The 13,684-nt window shown below is 45.2% G+C and overlaps 1 protein-coding gene across 4 annotated transcripts; it reads left to right on the forward strand.

Annotated features, from left to right (window-relative positions):
* The first annotated feature begins 6,054 nt into the window (after positions 1-6,054).
* SPRY2 (sprouty RTK signaling antagonist 2) lies at positions 6,055-11,305 on the forward strand. Of its 4 annotated transcripts, none has more exons than XM_033177449.1 (2): positions 6,055-6,558; positions 9,525-11,305. In XM_033177449.1, the coding sequence occupies exon 2, from the start codon at positions 9,576-9,578 to the stop codon at positions 10,521-10,523; it is 948 nt and encodes a 315-aa protein (XP_033033340.1). In that variant the 5' UTR covers positions 6,055-6,558; positions 9,525-9,575; the 3' UTR covers positions 10,524-11,305. The 4 variants fall into 4 exon arrangements, with proteins under 4 accessions (XP_033033340.1, XP_033033343.1, XP_033033341.1 ...); XM_033177452.1 differs by lacking the exon at positions 6,055-6,558 and adding an exon at positions 7,068-7,320; XM_033177450.1 differs by lacking the exon at positions 6,055-6,558 and adding an exon at positions 7,524-8,487.
* The last annotated feature ends 2,379 nt before the right edge of the window (positions 11,306-13,684 follow it).

The raw sequence follows: 13,684 nt of genomic DNA on the forward strand, positions 1-13,684 counted from the left end.
GGACTTGATCTGTTAGCGGAGGTTAATTCCGAGCTGGCCGGCAGCCCTGATACTGTGTGGCATCTGCACAATAAGAATGGCTTAAGTGGAATCTGTTTAACTACATCTTTCTTAGAGAACAGGTTGAACTTCCTATGCCCTTTTGACCAAGTGTCCACATAATAGGAAGTATAAAACCAAAACTCTCCAACTATTCAGAGGCTAAAATCTTCCAATTGCTACTAATCTTGGCCAGTAATATCCAAATACTAATTTCAATTCATGATTTTCACTTATATGATACTTTAGCATCTGGGTTAAAAAGATTGCAGAGCATAGAGGATCAAATGTTAAAAACAAACAAAAACAAATAAACCTAGGGCTATTCAGGGAAATGCAGTGAATGAATGCAACGTCCTCACTGATCAGATTTTCTCTGCACACATCAGTCCTACAAAGAAGTTTAACCTTCAAACCAAAGGACAAATAAATTGAAAAAATAATGAGAAAAATCGTGTTGGCCAGGAGAGAAATTCTGTTTCTGCCTTGTTATAGAACTTCAGTTCGCATCAGACCTTGCATAAACTATAGTCATAATGTGCATACATTTCACAGTATTCATTAATTAACCAGTAAAAATCACCAGGTGGATCCCAGTTGAATACAAGGCCTCCGGCAAAAACCAGACCCACAGGAGCCTGGAGCTCAAGGTCGACTCAGCAACACCACTCCTCTTACCCTGAGATAACCCCAGAGCTTTCCCCCAGTTTAGTTAGGGATAAAGAATATATCTCCAAAGAAGGTTAGATCCAGAGATAACTGTTTCCAGTCCTTCAAGCAATCTAGATAGGAACTCAAGTGGTCTATTTTGAATTCCTTTGCATCTTTTGTTACAGCCCGCTCCCCCTCAATTCCCTCCGAGAGGCATTATCAACAGAATTTGGGAAATTCAAAAGTGAAATGACTAGAGCCACGGTTGTCAAAACAAAAGGTCCATCATTACAAAACCTTTTGTCTTAGGAAGGTCCCTGAAGAGGCCATGCATAGACTAATTTTACTATTTCAACTGGGCTATTAGGAGAAATAATGGTTGAAAGCCCCAAACTGTTAGTCCTGGAAGCAGCATGCACTGTTATGTTCTGTGCCATCTTCAAATAGACTGCCTTGCTAATAGAACTAACAAACTAACCAAATAGCTATTCATTCTTCTTTTTCTCATGAATGTGTGACATCATTTCAAGATACAGTACTAGGACTAAACCTATTAAGGCCAAGTGACTTGCTCAATCCCAGAAAGAAACGAGCTACAGTTGCTAAAAGCTGCACTCTCCCATTACTACAACATAAATTCAAAGCTTACACCAGCCAGTAAGTGCAATCTTACAACTATCTCACTTCAATTCACGCAACACATCTACTAGGAAAGAAACATGTCCCTGTAATCCCAGCACTTTGGGAGGCCGAGACGGGCGGATCACGAGGTCAGGAGATCGAGACCATCCTGGCGAACACTGTGAAACCCCGTCTCTACTAAAAAATACAAAAAAAAAAACTAGCCGGGCGAGGTGGCGGGCGTCTGTAGTCCCAGCTACTCGGGAGGCTGAGGCAGGAGAATGGCGTGAACCCGGGAGGCGGAGCTTGCAGTGAGCTGAGATCCGGCCACTGCACTCCAGCCCCGGCGACAGAGCAAGACTCCGTCTCAAAAAAAAAAAAAAAAAAAAAAGAAACATGTCTATTGCTGTCTTCAACCAAAGATTGGGAAAAACAAAATTCACATATTTTATGTACTGTCTCATTGAAAAAAGTTGAGATTATAGTTATAAGATGAATTATAAATAAATGAATATAGAATATAAAATGAAGCCAGAGATGACAGATCCCAGTGTGTGACCAGAATCCTATTTAACAAGTACTGGGAAGGTATGTTACTTGGTGAGTATTAGAAACTTGGGGCCAAGCACGGTGGCTCATGTCTGTAATCCCAACACTTTGGAAGGCTGAGGTGGGTGGGTCACCTGAGGTCAGGAATTCGAGACCAGCCTAGCCAACATGGTGAAACCCCATCTCTACTAAAAAAATTACAAAAAATCATCCGAGCATGGTGGTGGATACCTGTAATCCCCGCTACTCAGGAGACTGAGGTAGGAGAATCACTTGAAACCGGGAGGTGGAGGCTGCAGTGAGCCAAGATATCACCATTGCAGTCCACCCTGGGTAATAAGAGGGAAACTGCATCTCAAAAAAGACAGAAAGAAACTTAGAAGTGAATTATTGGTGCTTGGATTTCCATGGATTCTGTATTTTCCAGCATTAGGCAAATGGCAACACCTGTTCATGTGTCAGGATTGTCTCTCTAGAACTTTCCACAACACATTTGAAAATAAGCTCTGTGTGTGTGTGTGTGTGTGTGTGTGTGTGTGTGTGAAGTTTTGCCTTACATTCTATCATACTTCTTCTTCTCTTTTTTTTTTTTTTTTAGCTGGGCGTGGTGGTGGGCGCCTGTAGTCCCAGCTACTCAGGAAGCTGAGGCAGGAGAATGGCGTGAACCCAGGAGGCGCAGCTTGCAGCGAGGCACGCCACTGCACTCCAGCCTGGGCAACAGAGCGAGACTCGTCTCAATAAAAAAAAAAAAAAAGAGAGAGAGAGAGAAATAAAGTGTTTGAGATATAGCTAAAGTGCCTATCTACCTCCTACCTCATCCCTGTCTCCTCCTTCCCACCTCAGAGGCAACCACTGTTCTAAACCTGAGTGTATCACTCCCACGTGCATGTTTATACACAAATAATATACAGTAGGATTTGATGTATTTAACCTTTACATACATAGTAATTAGCTATACATTGATTCTACTTTTTTTTTTACTCAATCTACTTTTTGAGACTTATGTTGACAGATGCAATTTTAGTTCATTCCTTTTAACAGATAAAAACTGTATTATTAATCTCCTATTGATGGACTGTTAGGTTATTCTCTAACTTTTGTTCTAACAAACAATGTTACAATGAATTTTTCTTTTCTTTTTCTTTTTCTTTTTTTTTTTTTTTGAGACAAGGTCTCACTCTGTTGCCCAGGCTGGAGTGCAGTGGTGCAACCATAGCTCGCTGTAGCCCCAAACTCCCAGGCTCAAGTGATCCTCCTACCTTAGCGTCCTGAAAGCTGGAACCACAGGCATGTGCCATACCACACTCGGCTAATTTTTTACTTTTTTATAGAGACGGGATCTCCCTATGTTGCCCAGGCTGGTCTCTCACTCTTGGGTTCAAGTGATCCTCTCACCTCAGCTTTCCAAAGTGCTGGGTTTATCATACTTCTTAAAGTATCTTCCAAAATTAGTTGCAGTTATAATTTTGGAATGTAACATGAGAATCAGTTTGGGGACACATTACAGTAGCTGCAGTAGGCATTTCATTGTGCATGCATCACACATACACAAAAACATAGTTCCTCTTTTGGATTATAATTCACTAAGTAAACTTTGGAGGCACAACATGGTAGCTTTACACACTTCATTCTCTGAGAAAGAGTAACAATTGCAGTAATTAATACAAAGACTAAGGAGTATTAGAAAGAATCAAACGGATTCTTGTGTTTATCTTGAACTTAAGTTACAGGTTAAATGTTTTCCCAGCCAGCAAACTGGAGATTGTGAGGAAAGGGGGTGGGGGGGAACAGCTAGATGACCTGAGATTCTTTATAGCTCATGGAAGATAACATAAATTCCTAGATTTTCCCAAAAATATAAGGTTCTCTAAACAGCTGGAAATTCCCGATCTAAATTCCATCGCATGCTTTGACCCCTAACGATGTGTCTTCGCAAAGTTCCTGCAGCGCTGGGAGACGAGCAAGGCACAAGTGTCTCCTAGAAAGCCGCCATCGAGTGCAGGAGTTTGAAGAGGCGAAGAGATGGCGTTGCTTTCACCTGCTCTGCTCGAGACTTGCTGGCCGCACACCGGCAGCACGTTCCCGCCTAGCCTTGCACAACCAGGCTTTGACCCTCTCGAGCAGACAGGAGGGAAAGCTATCTTCTGTGTCGTTTATATTAATAGCTTTGTATTCATTTTAAACCAACCTGCCTAATGCACACACGTTTTGGAAGGTAATCCAGCCGGTCCGCGTCGAGTCCCGGAGAAGAAAGCCGCCTCAGGCCCGTGCCGGGCGGGCGACCCCTGGTGGCCAGATGGGCTGCGAGCACCGCGGCGCCTGCGTTCACTGGCTGCTCAAGGGATTCGGGCGTCCGGCGTGCTACTGTGGCCGGAGAGGCCCAGCTGTCTTGCGCCCACAGCCCCGGGACGCTCGGCAGCAGGCCCTTGTAGCCTCGTCCACCCTCATCTTAGGGGTCGGGGAACGTAGGCCAGCGCCCGGAAATAACGCATGCCACGTCCCTTGCCATCTCTGGTTCCAAATCCCTAGAGAAAGAGGAGAGCCCTAGAGAAACATGGGGAAGTCAGGGTGAGAGCGCAGCGAGGCAGTAGCGCGCTGGGGACATTCTAGAGCGAGAGCTCAGAAAGAGGCAGCTAGTTCCAGGGTAGCTGCGAATGGATTGGGTTAAAGCTGGACGAATGAAGCACCATGTTTTCCTAACACTGCTTTCAAGAACACACCGCATGGGGCAAGATCACAGGTGCTCTTCGGGAGTTTTGACCGTACAAGCAGGTAATTCCCTGTAAAATAAAAGCATTCTGTAAGTTGCTCGACAGAATGCAGTATTAGGCGTGTGTATGCGCGAGTTTTAATTTTCCACTGGTGCTCCCACGTGAAGGCACATTTCTTAGTAAAGGAACGGCAGCTAGGACAGTGCATACGTATGCATTTTCTATGTTTATTTATTTATTTTTTAATGGGAAAGAATAGTACACCTTCAACATGGACAACAGGATCTTAAGAAATGTTCTAGGTGTCAAGAAAAGTGGGAAATGAAGGATGACTTTTAGTTAAGGGAAGAAGGAAATCTGCAGGGAAACAGTGAGCCAACCCTTCCCCCCCACCCCAATTTCGGAAGCCCATGCTGTCGCCCTGAGTAATCATATTCCTGTCTATTAATGAATTAAGTTAAAGGGCTTAGACTGTAGACTTTAGCTATTGCATGAAGCAAAACAGTAAGGAAGCTCTTCAAAAAGCCTCCATTCATAGATAACCCCCCTTAAAAATGAAATTCTAATAAACGGAAAAACTACAACTCGACACAATCAAAAGCCAATCCCAGCAAGAGCAGAAGGTACTTGAAACTCGAATCTGCATTCCGTTCCTCCCGTACAAGGCTCGGAGGTGGGGGAGGCGGTTTGTGCTAGTGCCTGGTGTATAATCGGGTTAATCCAGTAGACAAAGAATAAACCAATAGCCCTCCCACCTCACTTCCCGCTCCCCTTCCCCTCCCCCTTCTTCTCCCCCCCCCCAGCCCCCGTCACCCCCTCCGCAAAGGGGAACAGAAAAGGGGAGAGGTAGACTTGAAATGGATTCCGGATAAAGTCTTAAAACCTGCAACTTGTTTTTCATGCTAACACTGCGTGGCCCGGATTAGTCTTAAATGTTCATTCCCCTTTCCTGGTGGCAAGGAGAAAGTTCCCTAAATCAGCTCGAGCCTCTGGCTCGTCCTCATTGCCTCTGGGGAAACCTTAAGGTCAGTGTTTCCTTGAAACTACATAAACCGACCCTGCCGTGCCCAGCCCGGCCCCGCGGGCGCCCCGCGTGACGGCGCCCGGGCTGCAGGACCGTCCTGGGGACGCGCGGGGCGGCGCGGTTGCCCTTTTGAATGCCTCCTGCGGCTCAGAGCGCTGGCGGGCGCTGGAGTGTGAGTGAATGTAGCCCCGCGGAGCCAATGAGCTGGGACCGGATGCGATATATCCTCTGGGACAACAACTGCTCTGTTCCGCCTCGGATCCACATGACGCCATTTACTGCTGCCGCGGCCGCCGCAGAGCTCCCTGCCTCCTCCGGAAAGGCGAGGGCGCAGGCCAACGGCGAGCCCCCCCCGGGCGGGCCCCAGACCCTCCTCCTCCTCCTCCTCCTCTTCCTCCTCCTCCTCCTCCGCACCCACCCTCCCCGCCTCGGCCTCGCTGCCTCGCCTCCACAACGCCCAGTCTGCACCGCTGAGAGCTGCGCGCCGCAGCGCTAGCGGAGGAGAGGGGCCGGCGGAGCGCGCAGTGCCCAGGCCCCCGCGCCCGCCCGGCCCGGCCCGCGCCCCCGCGCAGCCTCCGCTACGACGAGGCTGCGGCCGCACCACTTGGCGATCTGGCTTTAGGTTCTTCGTAAGGCCGTTTTCTTTTCCCATTCGCTCATCTGCCAGGAAAAGGGACTTGCCGTTGGCGCTTCGGCCTCTTGTTCATTGAGAAAAAAGAGGAAATACTCCGCGTGTGCTTCTAGAAGGGGGGTCGTCTCCAGCCCCGAACCCCAGAGTGTTCATCAGCGGGGAATTTGGCTCCGAATTCTCCTCTTTTTTTCTCCCGCCGATTGCTCGGAAGTTGGACTGAAGCAGAGGCTGGAAAGAAAGGGAAAAAAGTTTGCATCGAGACTGGATTTATTTGCACATCGCAGAAAGAAGAGAATCCAAGGGAGAGGGGTTGGTGCAAAGCCGCGATCACGGTGAGGCACGTTTGGCTCTTCCCCTCCTGACGCCGTGGCCGGCGCGTTGTGGGCAACATGGAGTAGGTGCAGCCGGACCAGGAGTTGGGTCCGTCTCTCCCCGAGCCTCCCTTTCTCAAATCCCTCAGGGTCTTCGTGCGGATCCGGGGCGCTCCCCGCGAACCTGCCTTGCCCGGGGCTCGGGCTCGGCCTGCCTCTGAGGAGACTTCTGTATGCACCCCGTGCAGTGTCCCAGGCAGGCGACCCCGCGCGCCCGCGCTCTAGGGGGTTGGGACGGAGGACAGCTCGCAGCCTGCTCCCAGCCGTGCACTGGCCGCGAATTCGGCGCTGAGAGCGAGAGAGGGAGAGAAAGACACTTTGTGTTTTCCAGGTCGCCTTTGCAGGCGCCCGCATTTCTAACCTGTTCCTCCTCTTGGTGGAAGGCAAAGTCCGGAGAGAGGCTGTCCCTAGGCGGGGCGCTGGTGGGGCTGGGGGACACGGGTTGCTCGCCTCGGGGGCAGGAGACCCCCAGGGTGAGAAAAAGGCAGGGTGCCGGGTGGAGGGAGTCCCCGCCTCTGCTCCGTGTGGACGGTCTAGCCCGGAGCGGGTGGGAGCGTCGCCCTGCCTGGCGCCGGGTCTCTGCGGTTCGGAAGTGCAGCTCTCTGTCTTTTCCGTTCTTCGTGGTCAGCCTAGGTCACACTTATTTTATTTTTGGAAGCTCAGGCTGACCCAGCGCAGGAAGAAAGTCATCAAGCGGTCGCGATCATTTTCCATTACCTGAAAGTAGGTGGCAAAAGAGGCAGTTTTTTATTTCCTTTTGTTGTTGTTGTTGCTGTGTTTTAATTTGGATTCTTGTGTGTTTTTTACAAAGCAGTTTCTGTGTCCGTTTGCCCCACCCTAGAGCTGAAGTTCTTTTCCCCTAATCCTCAGTCTGATCACACACTGTTCTTAATGGGGGTTTCAAAGCACTTTCAAAGGGGAGGGGGGACTGGGAAAGAGAAGAGGGGCGGAGGTGGGGAGTCCAGCTTCGAAGAAGGAGGCCAGGGATCAGATCGGCAGAAATCACTTAAAATAATAAAATTAAAAAGCCCCCTTTTCTTTCAAAGATGCTACTTTGACTGCAAGCAAATCTGCACCAAAAGTTTACAGCTCCGGGAGCTGGGTTCTGCGCGCCCGGAGTGAGCAGTGGGCCAAATGCCCTCTTTTTTAAAAAAAAAAAAAAAAAAAGCAATTTTTCTTTCACTTTAAGAAATATGATATCTTTTTTTTTTTTTTTTTTTTTTGTCTCTCTTGACCCAAAAGGAGATAGGCGTGTGCAGATTACAGGCAATGCCCCCTTCGGTCAGTGCAGCGTGGAGTCGGTGTGTGTGCGTGGGTTGGACTTGTGCGTCCTGGCTGCGTGTCTCAGGCAGGGCTTTCGTGCTCGCCGTGTCGGGGTGGCAAACCTGTGCCGGATGTCCGAGGGGCTTTGCAGAAAGCCTAGCAGTGGTCAGCGTGACCTGTGCCTCGGGGCGGAGTGGCTCCTTGGGGCTGCAAGGCAGTTCCCTTGAGTTGGGGGAGATCTTAACTGGGGAGAGGGAGGCGGGGGAAGTGTGCTCCTGCATTTCGTGACACGTCCCCTTCGGAGGCGCCCGCGGCCCCTGCCTGTCTGTGAGTCTTGTCTGTGAGTCTTGGGATCGTAAGCAGGGGAGCAGCCTGGCCGATGGACAGCGTCAGTCCGCCTGGAGAAACGTACCCTGGGGATCGGCTGTGTCCCACCTGCTGGGGACGGTGTTGGGGCACAGAGAGGCAATAAACTTAAGTGAAAGCAAAGGGCAGCGTTGTCTTCTGCCATTCTTTTGGAGGTGAGGAGATCCGGTTTCCAGCGCTGCCTTGCTCCGAATTGGGAGACGTTTGTCACCTGCCTTGTTCGCTGTGGCCTCTATTCTAAAGAGCGGAGATTGGATAAAGGTCCGCTTTTGCCTGTTTTATGCTTTTTATTGCCATATGGGCTTGGGAAATTGGGTGATCGTTTTGAAATTGAAGAAGGACTGTAGTGTAAGGAATTCCTTGACAGAATGCTAGATACGAAGTGTGACATTTGAGTTTTTAAAACACTTTTCTGGTTATCATTTCGTTTGTGTTCTCAATTAATTTTTTGAAAACAGAAAATTAGTCGAGCTTTTGACATGCTTCATTTCTAAAACAGGGAGAACAACCTTTTAGCAGCAGAATCTAAGGTGGTGTTCTAGGCTATCAGACTGTAAAATACTTAATTCTTAAGTTGTTGAGAAGTTGAAAATAAATTCTTGTCTTCTTGTTGTTGTGTAAGTTTGCTTTAATGTGTTTCTGGCACCTAATAGGATTTGATTTGCTTTTAGTTCTATAACTTTGTGCTACTATACAATTAATTAAAAATGGCATGATTGTTGTAAAATTTTTAACTGTTTTGGGTATTTACTTTTTGCATGCCATATTAATTCTACCGGCTTTGAGAAAGTTACAGAATACCGGATACGTCACAGTTAAAGTGTTTGATGTAAAAGTAAAAACTAAGAACCAGAAAGAATCTTCTAGGCTGCATTATTAACCCTTAAGGCAAAAATGGCCATGACAAATGGAAACCTATTTCAACTTTTGAAAAGATTTTCAACTTTTGAAAACGTTGGTAGCAGTGTTATATTCCAGCGATACTTTCTTGCGGTTTTTACATTGAACCCGAGCCTTAAAAATTGTAGTTTCTTTGAATGAGGAGTTCTTACTTAAGTGACTCAAAGATCAGCTTTGTGTTGTTGTACATCACGGGATTACAGAATTGTCAGTAGCCAGTCGTAATTTTTACTTTTGGGTACAGGCGTTGTTGATCATATGGCTAATACCTCCCTACTGCCATTCCATTTCAAATCCTATTTCTCTAGGGAAAGTGGGAAGTGAGGAGTCAATTCAGGTGGGTGGAGAGTGGGAAGTATCTTAGAGTATCAACCATTCTTTCCTCTTGGCTTCCTCAGGAGTTCAGATGTGTTCTAAGCCTGCTGGAGTGACCACACTTCCAAGACCTGATGGAGGCCAGAGCTCAGAGTGGCAACGGGTCGCAGCCCTTGCTGCAGACGCCCCGTGACGGTGGCAGACAGCGTGGGGAGCCCGACCCCAGAGACGCCCTCACCCAGCAGGTACATGTCTTGTCTCTGGATCAGATCAGAGCCATCCGAAACACCAATGAGTACACAGAGGGGCCTACTGTCGTCCCAAGACCTGGGCTCAAGCCTGCTCCTCGCCCCTCCACTCAGCACAAACACGAGAGACTCCACGGGCTGCCCGAGCACCGCCAGCCTCCAAGGCTCCAGCACTCGCAGGTCCATTCTTCTGCACGAGCCCCTCTGTCCAGATCCATAAGCACGGTCAGCTCAGGGTCGCGGAGCAGTACGAGGACAAGTACCAGCAGCAGCTCCTCTGAACAGAGACTGCTAGGATCATCCTTTTCCTCCGGGCCTGTTGCTGATGGGATAATCCGGGTGCAACCCAAATCTGAGCTCAAGCCAGGTGAGCTTAAGCCACTGAGCAAGGAAGATTTGGGCCTGCATGCCTACAGGTGTGAGGACTGTGGCAAGTGCAAATGTAAGGAGTGCACCTACCCAAGGCCTCTGCCATCAGACTGGATCTGCGACAAGCAGTGCCTTTGCTCGGCCCAGAACGTGATTGACTATGGGACTTGTGTATGCTGTGTGAAAGGTCTCTTCTATCACTGTTCTAATGATGATGAGGACAACTGTGCTGACAACCCATGTTCTTGCAGCCAGTCTCACTGTTGTACACGATGGTCGGCCATGGGTGTCATGTCCCTCTTTTTGCCTTGTTTATGGTGTTACCTTCCAGCCAAGGGTTGCCTTAAATTGTGCCAGGGGTGTTATGACCGGGTTAACAGGCCTGGATGCCGTTGTAAAAACTCAAACACAGTTTGCTGCAAAGTTCCCACTGTCCCCCCCAGGAACTTTGAAAAACCAACATAGCATCATTAATCAGGAATATTACAGTAATGAGGATTTTTTCTTTCTTTTTTTAACACACATATGCAACCAACTAAACAGTTATAATCTTGGCACTGTTAATAGAGAGTTGGGATAGTCTTTGCTGTTTGCAGTGAAATGCTTTTTGTCCATGTGCCATTTTAACTGATATGCTTGTCAGAACTCAGCTAATGGAGCTCAAAGTATGAGATACAGAACTTGGTGACCCATGTATTGCATAAGCTAAAGCAACACAGACACTCCTAGGCAAAGTTTTTGTTTGTGAATAGTACTTGCAAAACTTGTAAATTAGCAGATGACTTTTTTCCATTGTTTTCTCCAGAGAGAATGTGCTATATTTTTGTATATACAATAATATTTGCAACTGTGAAAAACAAGTTGTGCCATACTACATGGCACAGTCACAAAATATTATACTAATATGTTGTACATTCGGAAGAATGTGAATCAATCAGTATGTTTTTAGATTGTATTTTGCCTTACAGAAAGCCTTTATTGTAAGACTCTGATTTCCCTTTGGACTTCATGTATATTGTACAGTTACAGTAAAATTCAACCTTTATTTTCTAATTTTTTCAACATATTGTTTAGTGTAAAGAATATTTATTTGAAGTTTTATTATTTTATAAAAAAGAATATTTATTTTAAGAGGCATCTTACAAATTTTGCCCCTTTTATGAGGATGTGATAGTTGCTGCAAATGAGGGGTTACAGATGCATATGTCCAATATAAAATAGAAAATATATTAACGTTTGAAATTAAACTGAGCTGTTTTGTCTTCTTTTATCTTTTGTTTCTTTCAAGTGTAAGAAACTGCATTTTCTGTTAAGGGTAACATTTTAATGAAATAGTTAACCACTTTTCTGTAGAATTATTTTATGATTGCTGCTTTAAAGTAAGCTGGATTTGATGACTTTCAGAGACAATTCTAGCAATCAACAGAACTAACAACATTTGACTTAATATCTGTACTTATAAGAGAGCTTATTTTAGCTATGTAATTGTTCTTGTTCTTCTCCCCCTGCCCTTTTTTTATTTTTATATTTGCAGATTATCTGACTTGTGTTTGTTTTGCAGAGGTTTTTTTTTTTTTTTTTTTTAAATCTTTGAACTGGTTTATTCAGGAGACTTTCCTTAAAAATTAACAGTTAGGCGTTTTCTTTATATACAGTATCAAGGATTAATTCCATGAGGATAATTCAAGACTAGTGAAATGAGTTTAGCTCAACAAACATTTATTGAATGTCACCTGTGTCTCAGACATGCAATATCCACAGATCAGTTCTTACAATTAAGGCCAAAAAAATTTTCTTGACTTAGCTGATCGTGGCAGTGTTTTTTCCAGTCTATTTAATTTTTGACTCTGAAACATCACCATTTTACCAAATTCCTTATGTTAGAAAAGACATGAAAAAAAGAACTTGCTTTGATTCTGGTATTTGGTATCATAAAATTTGATCTGATACTGGTCTTGCTCAAGCCAAGGAAGGCCAATTTAGGGCCCTGACTTTATTCAATCAGATTATTCAGAAAATTGTTAAATTTTGCTCTGGGAAAAAGATGCAGCGTGAGAGTCAGTGTGCTTGGAGTTGTCTTTTAGAAGCAAAGGTACAGCAAGCTGCTGCAAGCCCATCTTGACAAATACTAGGTTTTAAGTCACTTGATTAGTCACTTTGTGGCTGATGATTTTTTTTTCCCCCCAAAGTGCAAACTTTTGCTGCCAAGAGTCACCGGAAGTCTAGAAAATAATTTACTTGTCATTATTGTTTAATCTCTTGTTTCCTGTTCTGAGGCTCCTTCTTATTAGGTTAAGTCTTAGTACAGGTTGTCTTCTGTTTTGTTTTTTAAAATTGGCTCTCAAGGAACTATATAGCCTCCTACACTAAGACATTGCTCTAAGGACCTTCAGTTTCCTCTGACTTCTCTAAGAAACATAGGATTAAGTTAATTTAGAAATGATTTAAGCTTCAACTTTGAGTTACTGAATGTTTCGATTCTAACACTCTTAAAACTTCACCCTGGTGATCTAAGGAAGAATCTGGTTGCTAGAAAATAGGGTAGGGTTTCTTATTCATTATATAGTTTTCAAGATTTGTAAAGCACAAAAAGTTTGACTGATTAGCTTTGTTCATCAAAAACTGCCATGTGCATTGACAAAGCTCTTTTTGGTATAAAAATTGAGGGGTAAATATATCTTTTTTTTTTCACCGCATAAGTGGCTTTGAAAGTATTCTTACACAAATTGCATCAGATGCTATTGAGTGTTTATTGAAAAAGTAAGAACCTCTTCCCATAGTTACTGAGTCAGAATCTGATGGTGTGGCCTAGGAGTTAACATTTTTAATCATTCTACAAATGATTATGTGCAGTATGGCAACTACTGACCTAGGAATTGCTTTCTAATTCAGTTTTTTAATGGACTCTGATCTTAAGTATAACTCATTGGTTCAAATATAGAGCATAAAGTGATAGTCAACAAATTGGAAGAGGATTTGAATTAAGTATATTAAGTCCTATGAAAATAATTTGTTTAAAGATATATAAGAAAATGGGAGGCCAGGCATGGTGGCTCACACCTGTAATCCCAACACTTTGGGAGACTGAGGCAAGTGGATCACTTGAGGTCAGGTGTTGTGGGAAGTCAGGGACCCCGAACGGATATCGGTGGGACCCGCCCCCGATAGGAGTTTGAGACCAGTCTGGCCAACATGGTGAAACCCCGTCTCTAAAAATACAAAAATTAGTGGGCGTGGTGGCAGGCACCTATAATCCTAGCTACTTGAGAGACTGAGGCAGGAGAATTGCTTGAACCTGGGAGGTGGAAGTTGAAGTGAGCCAAAATCGTGTCACTGCACTCCAGCCTGGAGGACAGAATAAGACTGTCTCCAAAAAAAAAAAAGAAGAAAAGAAAATTGGATTTCTCAAGAAGCTTCCAACTAACCTGTTAAATGTTGGCTTTATCTATATACCAGCATAGAATTAATTTTCAAAATATGGAAGATTAAATACTTATATCTAAATAGATTAAAAACAACTGGCACTCATTCACTGCATTAAAAATAATGAATCTATTTTTTTTATTTTCATTTTTTGAGACAAAGTCTTGCTCTGTCATCCAGGCTGGAGTGCAGTGGTGCGATCT

Source organism: Trachypithecus francoisi, unplaced genomic scaffold, assembly GCF_009764315.1.
Source record: "Trachypithecus francoisi isolate TF-2019V2 unplaced genomic scaffold, Tfra_2.0 Lachesis_group18, whole genome shotgun sequence".
In the NCBI taxonomy this organism is placed as follows: domain Eukaryota; kingdom Metazoa; phylum Chordata; class Mammalia; order Primates; family Cercopithecidae; genus Trachypithecus; species Trachypithecus francoisi.